The sequence below is a fragment of the Amblyraja radiata genome, chromosome 35, assembly GCF_010909765.2.
Source record: "Amblyraja radiata isolate CabotCenter1 chromosome 35, sAmbRad1.1.pri, whole genome shotgun sequence".
In the NCBI taxonomy this organism is placed as follows: Eukaryota; Metazoa; Chordata; class Chondrichthyes; order Rajiformes; family Rajidae; genus Amblyraja; species Amblyraja radiata.
Genome location: NC_045990.1, coordinates 3,159,038 through 3,171,424, shown reverse-complemented (window position 1 = coordinate 3,171,424; position 12,387 = coordinate 3,159,038). Strand labels below are relative to the sequence as shown.

Sequence of the window (12,387 nt, the reverse complement as noted above, 5' to 3'; positions counted from 1 at the left end):
CAGTCCCTCTACCTATGACGCAAGTTCCCTGCAGCTTCCATATTTTGCCCCAGACATGGGATCACCTCATCTCAAATCATAGAAAATAGGTGCAGGAGGCCATTCGGCCCTTCGAGCCAGCACCGCCATTCATTGTGATCATGGCTGATCGTCCCCTATCAATAACCCGTGCCTTCTCCCCATATCCCTTGACTCCACTAGCCCCTAGCCCCTAGAGCTCTGTCTAACTCTCTCTTAAATCCATCCAGTGACCTGGCCTCCACTGCCCTCTGTGGCAGGGAATTCCATAAATTCACAAATCTCTGGGTGAAAAATCCCCTTAATGCCTTGTTTGAGAACCAGCATTTCCCCTTTTGTTTATTAGTCATGTGGATTGCTTTAGAGAGTGTAAAGCAAAGGGAAGTTTACTTTATTCGTCGTGTTCAGTGTCACTGATCAGCATTAATACAACCTATGATATGGATTGAAGAAGTGGTCTGAAGAAGGATGCAGACACAAAACATCACCCACCTGTTCTTGGGAGATGATGCCCAGATTTCCTAGCTGTTAGCAATTACATCTCCTTCCCATACCAACTTATCCTACTCCTCCAATGCATGGGAGAAGCTAAATTATAATTATTAACAGCACCTCATATTCCACCTCTAATCTATAAATACAATAGACTGAGTATCCAGTTTTCTCCCTCCCTTCTCTCCACAGCCATCACCCACCAGTTTCTTCCCCCTCCCACTTAGTCATCACCGTTCCTCATGCTTTGTTTCCATCTGCCACTATCCCTTTGTTTCCACTCATTACCTGCCCTCAGAATCTGCAGCCTATCGATTATCTGTAACTTTTCTCCACCATTCCTTCCTCCTCCTGATGATTCTTCAATCACTCTTCCTCATCTACATACAGCCATTGCTTGCTACCTCTTGCCCCATACCTCTTTATACCAGCTACTCTTTCGGCTCAGATGAAAGGTCCCAACACAAAATGGCAATTGGCAATTTCCTTCCAGGCCTGCTGTGTTCCTCCAGCAGTTGTTTTTGCTTCGAGTTCCAGTTTAAAGTCTCTAATGCTTGCAGTCTACCAAGGTGCTTTTTATGTTTGCAGAACATTCTCAGGCACAGGTGTCAGAGGGTAATTATTTTGTATGCTATAAATAGCTAACCTGGAGCTTTCACACTCCTGTGGAATAGCCTAAAGCACAGAGCTCAGAGCAATTAATTTCCACATTTCACAGCTGGATGTATTTGTTCCAAGAAACACAGGCAACACTTATCTTCATCAAGGATAGACAATTGTCTATCATTTACCTCAAGGATAGACAAAATGATGGAACAACTCAGCAGGACAGGCAGCATCTCTGGAACAATTTTACCTTATCAGGTTCCACTTATTGCCCAGTCTCTGAACTGCCCCTCCACATCGGCCATCATCTTCAATTGAACAGCACTTCCCACTGACTAGTTAGCACGTAACAAAAGCTTTTCACTGTACCTTGGCACACATGACAATAAGCTAAACTAAAAAAACACTAAACTAAATAAAGGGCTCGAAAGTGCAAATAGTAAGCAATATGTGTTCAATCAATTATATTTCATTTGCTACTAGTTTGAAGTATTAACTAGAAATTCTCTCTACATATATGGTTTGGTTCACTATGCTTACAGCATTCAGATGTACACAGCATTTTTTTTATTTCTATTGAACTGTACATGCAGTTCATTGAATAATTTGCTCCATATCTATCTCAGGAAGCAGCAGCAGTCACAGAATCATACAGTACATAAACAGGCCCTTCAGCTCAACCTGTCCATGCCAACCACGATGCTCCATCTTAGCTAGTCCCATATGGCTATATCCCTCTTCCTATGCATGCACCTGTCAAAGTATCCTTGAAACGTTATTGTACCTGCCTCAACTACCACCTCTGGCAGCTCACTGCATGAACACACCACCATGAATGAAAACTCTGCGCCTCGGGTTCCTATTCTTTCTCCTCACCTTCTGGTCCTCAGCTCCCCTACTCTGGGTAAAACATACTGCATTCACCCTATCTATCCCATTCATGATTTCATACACTTCTATAAGATTACCCCTTAGCCTCTTGCACTACAAGGAATAAAGTCCTAGCTTGCCCATTTTCTCCTTATAGCTCAGGCCTTCAAGTCCTGGCAACAGCCTCAAAGGTTCTCTGCATCCTTTCCAGCTAGTGCAAAGGTAGGTGCTTTCCAGTGCTGCCCAGGTATTGTGCAACTGATTCTTTCGAAATGACCTGCTTACTTATGTGAAAATTCTTCACCACTACGGTGTGCATTGATTGTGGTTTCCAAGTACACACTAGAGCTTTGCAAATCCACGATAAATTGATGCAAGCGCAGCCAAAAGCCACCAACCCGACATATTGTATTCAAAAGTAGCAAAACAAATAGGAAAATAGATTTCTTTACTGTTCAGCCAGATAAACATTCATACTTACAGTTCTTGTATAATAATTAGCAGGCACCAAGGAAAGGGGTGGGTAGGTTATAGCACATTAGGAAGTGATCAGTGTTTGGGTGCCTCAACTCTATAGCAACACGCCAACAAAGGGAACAAATACTTCATTGACTTGAATTGGCAGCTTGGAAAAGCCAATACACACAGCCCGTGACCAATAATAGGGATAAAGCTCATTTATTGCACTGTTGAGGTAGTGTGAAGCAGAGAGATTCAAGGGAAGTGCCTTAAAGGATTCAAGAAAGGATCCACAGAAAACAGAAAAAGCAAAGGTGTGGGCTCAAATTAGACGAGTAAAAATAAGCAGTCACCCAGGTAGAAGGCATTCAAGGTAAGGCTCAGCATTGGAATATATGCAATATTTGCAACAAATAAACAGCACATAAAAGGAAAGATTTGCTTAAGCAGTGAAACAACTATAAAATTAAATTCAGAGGAGAAAAGCATAGGAAATAACATTTGACTGAAATAAATTCAATGGAAGCCAACAGAATAAATTAAGTAAAGTGTTATAGATAGGGTAGATAATTAGAACCTTTTCTCTCTAGGATCAAAATTTCAAAGACGAGAGAGCATAGTTTTAAGGTGACAGAGGCAAAGGTTAAACGGGATTCACAGGGCAAGTTCAGAAAAAAGTGGTGGGTGTTTGGAAGAGTGGTGGTGGAAGCAGATACAACGTGGCAACTCTTGTATTTCTATACAATGTGTACTTAATCACGGATTGTGTTTATGTATAGTAATACTTTACTGAACTGTATGCAAAAATAGCATTTCACTTTTCCTTGCCACATGATAAAAGAACCATTGAAAAGAATTGTATAAGTATTGTAATTTTAGAGCTTTGGTGAGACCATAGCTGCACATGATTGTTTAAAAAAAAAATTTAAGTACTTGGCAAACAAGTGCAATAGGCATTCACTGGATTGGAGATACCGCACAGAAACAGGCTTTTCTGTCCACTGAGTCCACGTTAACCAGTGATCACCCATAAACTAGTTCTACCCGACACACAAGGGACAATTTAAAGAAGCTACAATCTTGCAAGTCCTTGGAGTGTGGGAGGAAACCAGAACACCCGGAGAAAACCCACATGGTCGCAGGGGGAAGTGTGAGTGTAAATATGAGTGTAAAATATGATCCAATTGTTGCACAGAATCAAATTAAATCTTCAAATCCTTACCAGTATCCAAAATCTGTACATTGAGTGTCAAGACTGACCAAGGCCCAGAAGCTAAGGCCTGCTGCACTTTTGAGACTCCAGGAACTAGCATATCCAGCTGTTCCAATAACTTGCAGCTGTGGTCCGTATTTAGCATACGCATACCCCATTCCCCGGGCAAAGTAGAGATCAAAGCACTCTAATTAATAGATTTCAGACTGGAGTACCAGCATGGTCTGAAGGGTCTCGACCTGAAACGTCACCTGTTCCTTTTCTCCATATATGCTGTCTCACTCGCTGAGTTTCTCCAGCATTTTTGTCTAGCATAGCTGAAGATGTCAGTTACCCCTTAGTGAAAAGCACCAAGGGCTGAATCGCTCCTGGGGCCAATTATAGAATCCCCCAACGTCATCTATTGGATGAGCTCTTTAAACAAACCTTACCTGTTCTGTAAGTTATATTACTTAGTGAGAGCACCAAAGTCTAATCATGTCTGCATTTCTTTTAATTAATGCTGAGTTGCAATGCAAAACATTTTGACCAGAACAAACTGAAATAATAAAGAACAATTAAAAGAAACACTGAGTGTATATGTGTATCGTTGACAGGATATACTTGTAATGATTTAAACATATTGGATTTTGGGATATATAATGGGTACAAAGGAAATTTTGGGCTTTAAAAAACCCCCCACAAATTATGCGGCAACTACCCAATCCTGAACTACATACTTTAGGATGTGAAGGTGGCAGAGAAACAATTTACTTTGATGGTTCTCGATTAGGGAATGAAACTGCCTCACCACTTACCATCCCATTCTGATCGCCATCTGATCCAATTTCTTCAGTCCGATATCAGATCCGGTAGACTTGAATATACTCAGTGATGGAGCATCCACAGTCCCCAGAGTGGGGTGCGAGGGTCCAAAATAAAAAAGTCATATTAAGAAACTTCTCATCTAAATAACCAACCATTCATTATAAAGATTGTGCCCCCTAAAGCTGTCTCTAGCTTGATATTAGTCTCAGCACGCATCCAAGCAATCCCTCCCAGAATCTCTATATCTCAATCTATTCTGAACTCCCATGTAGCCAATAATGCACTTGTAGATCATTACCCTTGTCACGGGAATATGTACCTATAATGCAAAACATCCTCAAATACACAGACCAATTCCAAGTTTTATCCCAAAGCCTTGTACCATCTCAAGTCTTCCTTTATCTTTCCATGTAAACTTCTGTGCAATGAAGGTTGGCATACTTGTTTTCATCATTGCTTGTTGTGACTACCGATTAATATTTGCATATCAAGATTGCACAGTACACCACCATATATCACTTCCCTCATCCTTGAAATATTTCTTCTACCAATTATTGCAAACGCCCCGACACAAGTCCCAACTCAAATCCCTATGGAAGATGCAACAGACTTGCAAAAAAAATGCACATGGATTAATAAGAACAAAAACAGAAGTAGCTTGTTCCATCATTCACAAAGATCGGTCTCCATCTGCCTTTATTTGTCTGCCTCCATCTATCATCTCCCTGGATCCATCCGTCCATCCATATCTCAAAGGAACATTAGATCACTCCCCCTCCCTTTATTCTGGCCCCTTTCCACTCAGGGTCCCAGTGCAGGGTTCCACTCAAAATGTTGACAAGACGATGTTCAACTCGCTGAGTTTGTTGCTCCATATTCCAGCATCTGGAGTTCCGAGTCTCCATTTGTTCCAACGGTATTGAGTTCGAAAATCAGCTATCTGGGTCAACATCACCCCAATCCCATGTTATCATCTAGGTGACCTTTCGTGTGGTAAGCTATCTACTGGTTCAGCTTTAACCAATGTTCACATTACATCCTTAAACTCAACCAGATGTGTCAAATTCTATTTCCCTTTCATCAACCATGTTGATTCTGCTTTATTTACTTACCTTCTAATTGTTCTGGGATTACCTCAATAATGGATTCCAGTTTTTCTTAGTGACAGATTAGGTTTGTTTTCTGAAGTGGCGGTAGTTCCTGTTTTCTAATCCTTTGGGACATCTCCACAGCGCAGGGCATTTTGGTAAATTACAATGCATTCATGATACCTGCAGTCACTTTATCAACCAGGATCAGGTCAAGTGTACTTGCCAGACTTTAGCTCCAGCAGTCTGCCTAGTTAGTGCCTCTCTCTAGTGTTAAGAGATTGTTTTTAAATGCTCCTCCTCCTTGTCCCTTGATCATCTTTTACCATCACAGTGTTTTTATTAGTGCTTTCTACTGAAGAGCAACTTAAAATTAATCTTCCAGTCTCATTCTTTAGGAATCTAGTATTTACTTTAGCTATTCTCTTTATATTCATATGCCAGTAAAGATTTTTTTTTAAACATGTATTATTTGCTGCTTTACTATCTATTTATATTTTGTCATCCTTTACTAGATTCTAAAATTATTCTAACCTAGGCAACCTTTAATCTTTGCTGCATTTGTTCTTTTCAATGCAATACCTTCCAAATCCTCCATAGACAGCTAAAGATAGTGCTTAATTCTTAAAGAGCTTCACTCACTGTGTGGAGGTCAATGCAGCTAAAGCTGAGCTCAAAGATGGGACCCCCAGTTGTATCAAAATCCATTTTTATAGTAGGAAAAAAAAGAACAGGACTACACAAACTAGAGTCACAAGAAACCAATTTTAGTCAATAAAGGAAAAAATAAAATAAAAAACAAATTTATATAAAAATGAGAAAAAAATCTCAGTTGAGCAAAGGTGCAAACGGCCGGCATTATACTGATCAATTCACAGGAAACACACCGCACATTTACAAATATACAACTCAAAGTTAAAAGGGGACAACGGCATAACACTTGTACAGGAGTTCAGGGATGGGGTCAGTTTTAGTCACAAGTCCAGCAATAAGAGCATCTGAGAAACATCTCCAAAGCATTCATCTCCTCCGAGCACCCTTCATCAATGGAATAGCATACCTAGGAAAGGTTGCCTGCATGCAGACCGGAGAGCCAAACATGGCCTGGCTCTTCACTCACTGGACAGCCTTGCCATCAAACAGACTGCCTTCCTGCTTTATAATGTACCCAGTTCCCACATCTCAGGATCAGAGACTGCATAGCTTTAGTGAATGTCGTTTTCAAAATAGTCTCCTGCTTGGCTTTTCGCAGGAGAATGCGTCACAACAGTAGCAATGTGTGAGCAGGCACTGAGAATTTCTATTTGAATGCGGACATGTGCGGGTAAGAGCAGGCAACCAGGCATGGCAAGACGCAGTGGGGAGACATGCCTTTTCTCAGATACTCCTTGCCTGAACCAACGTTTACATCTTAGACAGTGTTTTTACCCTCAATCCATTCTGCAAACTCAATCCCACGCAGGGCTGTTAAAATAGTCACTTTTCAGTTGTGCAAACTGGTAACCAATATATTTTTGACATCAGAATCAAGCTAAACCATCCTTTTACAGACCATTGAGATTAGTGTCAGTGATATTGTTAATACAATACAGTATGCAGCACACTAACACAACCCAGCTCCTTACTACTGATCCACACCACTGAACAACTCACAGGCCCAAAGATCCACCCCAATTGGGAGGCTAGAGAAAATGCCAACCATCTGCCCACTGAAGCTCTGTGCATGGATGCACCGTTCACAGTCAGAACACTGGCATCTGTGCCCAGCATCAGTGCAACTGTGGAGCAGCAAAATTCCAATTCCGTCTTCAACTCTGCCTGGTGTCACAGTGATAATCAGACCAGCATCTAGCATAGCCAGGGAGATGACCACAGTAAATGCTGCTCAACTCTCAGCCAAGAGGCGAGTGGACCTGGAATTCCACCCCCCCGCCACAAATTTTCCCAGTGGATCCCCACCCCTTCCCTTTTATTCATAATGTATAATACGATTTAGTTACCCAACTCATCTCAAGACACCCCTGTAAAAATGCTCGTTGTTTCCAGGCGAGTTCCCACTTTGCATCCCTCTCCCTCCCCAGGGAAAATGACTGCCCTGCAGATCACTGAGGGGAAATCAGACTCTGCCTTGATTCCAGTTGCTCACGGCATCGCCATCTAACAACGGAAGAATACCTTTCAGGCAACATGGCCCGGGGTAGGCCTTTGACTTTTCGGGTGTGACCTCGCTCGTGAAAATGGCAGTGAGTGAAGAGGCAAAAATGCCAAAACCTCTTACCACCCAGTTAAAACAAAGCAGCTCAATATCTGTTCAATGCTCTGTCACTAACATTCCCAATTATCCTTTTCCTCCCTTCCCCATCCCTCCAAAACACCACCTTCCCATTTTGGTTCAAACAATATACTCAGGCTACATCGTGATTACATCAGCATGACAAATAAACACTGCTGTTTACTTCTATGAATAACATTTAAGGATTAGAAACATATGCACCACATTGAGCATGCAACATTCAGTCTGCAAGTGCTCAGACAGTTTGAGGTACAGCCAGATAAAGACAGCTGTTTGCTTCTTGATGTCATGGCACAGGAGCACCACAATCCCTCCAACAGATTCACTCACCCTCTAAACTCACTCTCACCTCCTTACTGCTATTGTAGAGAGCTACAGCTGAACACAAACATAAATAAATTAAAACAGACTCACAACTAACACACAATCTATTGGCAGGTACTCCAAGCAGTTTACATCAGGGCCCTTTGAAGCCGCACAAAATATAACCCGACCCTGGTCTTGGTGATTGCTGGTAAAGATTTGGATTTGCCTCATAGAGGAGAGCTGAGCTCTTTGTTCCATCTTCTCTTTTGTCCCAATAGAGTTCCACACACAAGCACTGTGCAAAATGAGCAAGATCAGTACATTCCTGACAGGTCTGTGGACCTCCAGTCCAGTGGCAATGGTAGATACTGTTAGACCACACCAGGGCCCGTGCCAGCAGCCAGATAGCACTGACTGCCCAATACCACAATACCCCAGAAATCAATGAAAATAATTCAGAACCATCCCATTTTGGGAGGCTGGGGGGGGGGGGGGGGGGGGGGGGGCTGGAGAAAGAGACGATGTTATTTCTAGAAATGGTTGTCGAAGGTCAAACAGAAAACAAATCTAAAGAAACAAGGAACGAAATTCCAAAAATCGGGTCATATGGACAAGGAAATACAACTAATAATCGGGACTGGTCCAAATTACCACTTGCCATCAGCAAGCAAATAGAATACCCGCCAACACCAAGTCCTGTTGGACATTAAGGGTTTAACAATCTATCGCCTGGCCTCACGCAGCTGGGGAAATGCACCAGTGACCAGAGCCAATACATGCTCTGCTCCCAGGGGCACTTGGAGCCAGACTCTCCTCATTTATTAGCAACATTAAATTTCTCACCTGCAGACTAACATCCTTATCACATTAAATAGGACACGAATCACAACAATTCAGAGACAAAATGTTCACCGTAAGCTTTTTAGAGACACAAAGACCAGAGGAATGAGGCCCAGAGCATCTTGCCTCACTCTAATGTAGGAGAGACCCAGAACCTGGGCAAAATGTGACCATCAATTTAATCCTTGTGTCCCTAGAACTTCACTTAACTGTTGAAAAGAATTTTACAAAAGATTTCCCACAAGCAAGGGACAAACCTGCTAAGAGAAAACAGGAATGGTTACAGGACTTGAACTAAAGACACCACTACTTTCCCGGGGACAAGAATAATGGGCGCTGTAATAACAGTTTACACTGGTCAATGTAGCAAGAGATCCAGTGAGTGGTTCTTAATAAACTAGTGGCTCAGCAAGCAGGTGGGAACTTGTACGTTTCATTGTAAGCCAGTTATACAGCACATTATTTCTTGGGGTGGGGGGGGGGTGAAGGTGTGGTGTTGGAAATCTCTACCTGGTCCACACAAAACCAGTGACACGTGTGCGCTTCTGATCAGTCCATGGCAGGCTGGGTTCGTGGTTTGACAGATGAGAGGCACAATGCTCACAACTAGCAGGCAAACATTGAAAGCCCATGTGGTTTATGGAGCTGAACATCACTCATGACTAGAGGGAAGAAATGGGCCATATAAATTTATTTTAATCGTGGCATGTCAACTCCCAACACCAAATAACGTAGTTTTGCAGGATTTGGACTGAAGCCGTTTCATGAGTTGCCTACTGGACTGTTTTGCCACGGGTCTCAGTTCTCCAATGCTTAGTCAGATCTAGTGTTAGCATCTATAGCAGGGGATACAGTGATCACATTCAGAATGATTCTGATGATAGTAGGTTTGAAAAGCAAAAATGGAAACTAGCAGGAAACTATTGTTGCGCCCATTATTTGCCTAAATTGGAAACATATTGCCCAAAGTCCTCATTGGAAGGACCCTACTCTGCAAGTACAACATCTCAGCCAATACACTGACCAAATGGGTTGTCATAATAACCATAAACCCATCTAGAATACAATTACATTTTTGCCTGTTTGTCGCTACTGAAACACTAGTCGTATTCCCCCGCAAACATCTACCAATGCAGTAGCTCCATCAGTTAATCCTTAATCCATTCAGCACAGAGCAAATATCTCCTACCTCTCACCAATAGCACACCTGTGTCAAACTGCAGTTCAGGAACATGGAATCAACTATAGAACAATTAAAAAAAGTCACAGGTCCTAGCAAGGGGTGTTTTTTTAAAAAAGCTTTTTTTCTTTGAACACTTGCCATTTCAATTTACACTTTTTTTTTTAAAAAGAGCGCAGCAGCACATTATCACAAAAAATAATTAGGAACAAACTCGAACAGTTCATCGTTTAACAGGGCGTTGCCAGAGCCCGACAGTACAGACATGCTTCATTACAGGATCAAAGGTACAGGCTTTCATCCCAGCACTCCCACCCCCCACCCCCCTGCCCCGACGATATCTCCTGTCCACTCCCAGGCACGAGGGGAGCAGAAAGCCGAGCGCCACTCCGCATTGGACCGATCCATCGGAAATGATAGTGAAGCCTTGATCTACACACATACGTTATGGTTCATTACATTCTATTCAGAGATCGCTAGACTATTACAGTTCGTCACCATGCAGTCTAGCTTGAAACAGTGACTCTCTTTTTAGATGACTGCTGGGGTATCTACGCAACGGTACAAAGCTCAGTATGCTTTCTAGCTTTAATGTGTTTTAAAACAAAAAGTTTTGACTTTTAAAAACTTCTACTCTTAAACCACGGCACAAGCATCAGACTTGGTGTTACCCAAATTTAGATGGTCAAGGCTGTTTAAACCTAGCCAATTTTATTAATCTTTTGGAATTCTTCACTAAGCCTGCCTATATTTTTTAATTTTTTCCCCTAAATTCCCCCCGCACGTTTTGCCCCCTCCCGAATTGTCCGAGAGATTTGACCCTCAGGATCTTTGGATTATCCCGCGTGTAGTGGCAATTGCCTCTTCAGAGAGAAGGCGTGCAAGATCTTTCAGCCTAATTGATCCCGTTTGCTCTGGTTTAGAGGCGGTTCCCCCCCGATATTTCCGGAGAAAGGGGGTGTTTTTTTTAGTCCCACCAACTCCACCCTAACCCCCCATTGACAGGGCAGTACAACTCCTAGATGTGGATGATTTCCCAGTAGCCCTCCCAGCAACAGAAACCTGCCAAAAGAAAAAAAAAAAGACTTTAGTGTTTATCCAGAGTATTACAGAAGTAAATAAAAATAAATTGCTTTAAACATTAAAATAATTGAATATCTTGTATTAAACCACCCACCCTTCCCTCCACCCACAGAAGATATCTTAAAGCCTGGAATTCAAGCCAAAGGAAATGACCAGTCTTGCATCAGGCACCAAGATTGCATTCTGCCGCCAACCCAAACCGCTGAGAATCAAAATAACACTGCAAACCCAAAATAAAACCAAAAATGCTGAAATCACACAGTTCAGGCCACATTTGTGGGAAGAGAAAGAATTGTGTTTTAATGCTGCAGCTCCAAGACCATTCAATTGGAAATGTTAGCCGTTTCTCTTCCCACAGATGTGCCCTGATCTCGAGTTTTGCCAGTATTCTTTTAATCCCAAATGTCATTCTATTCCAGACACTTCTCCCAAGAGGATAGCTTTCCATTCCAAAGCCAGTGAAGAGGAGGTGGACAGCCGTCATCAACACTCCAAACCTCAGCTACAGGGCAAGCCCGATCACTGAGATACAACCTGGAGAAACACCAGATCTTGCCACTTCACTAGATGCTATCCTTTTACCCCACGGGTCTCCGTCACAGGATGCCTACCTGACATTATGTCCCTTAACTTCAGCTATACGCCATAGAATGCAGACAGCCGCTCCTTCAGAAGTGGTGGGAACTGTTCAGAAAACTGTTGCCAGTTCTGCTCACCAACTTGCTCCTTGAATCCATGCAGTATCTGTTGGAGACAAATACAATGATAAAGACTAAAACTAGCTAGAATTAAACAAAGCATACCTTCTCGTCTGAGCTCTTTAGTTTAGTTTAGAGACACAGCACCAGAAAGAGGCCCACTGGGAGCATGCCAACCAGTGATCCCCGCACACTAATACTTGCGGTCAGGTCAGGGGGAATCCCCCCCCCCGGGTACCATGTAATCCCGTGCTACCTGCCCCATGGTCGGATAGTCGGCGACTAAACAGTCTCCCCCACCTGGTTTGCCAGGTGAGGAGGGGGCTGTGGACTCCCAGCAGGACCAAAAACAAGACCTGTCAAAGGGCGGATGAGCTTCTAGCGAGTCAACGGCCATCCACACTTCAGTGGAAGTTGCGATCACTGTCGTACAT

The 12,387-nt window shown here is 42.7% G+C and overlaps 1 protein-coding gene across 3 annotated transcripts in view; it reads right to left on the bottom strand.

The window, feature by feature from the left end:
- Nucleotides 1–6,299: 6,299 nt before the first annotated feature.
- tnpo2 (transportin 2) overlaps nt 6,300–12,387 on the bottom strand; it is a 30,468-nt gene continuing 24,380 nt past the window's right edge. For all 3 annotated transcript variants that reach the window (XM_033012141.1, XM_033012143.1, XM_033012142.1), the window contains exons 23-24: nt 11,867–11,999; nt 6,300–11,234 (exon numbers count right to left, since the gene is read on the bottom strand). In XM_033012141.1, coding sequence (XP_032868032.1) covers nt 11,892–11,999 — 108 coding nt within the window. In that variant the 3' untranslated portion in view covers nt 6,300–11,234; nt 11,867–11,891. The remainder of the gene's footprint in view (nt 11,235–11,866; nt 12,000–12,387) is intronic.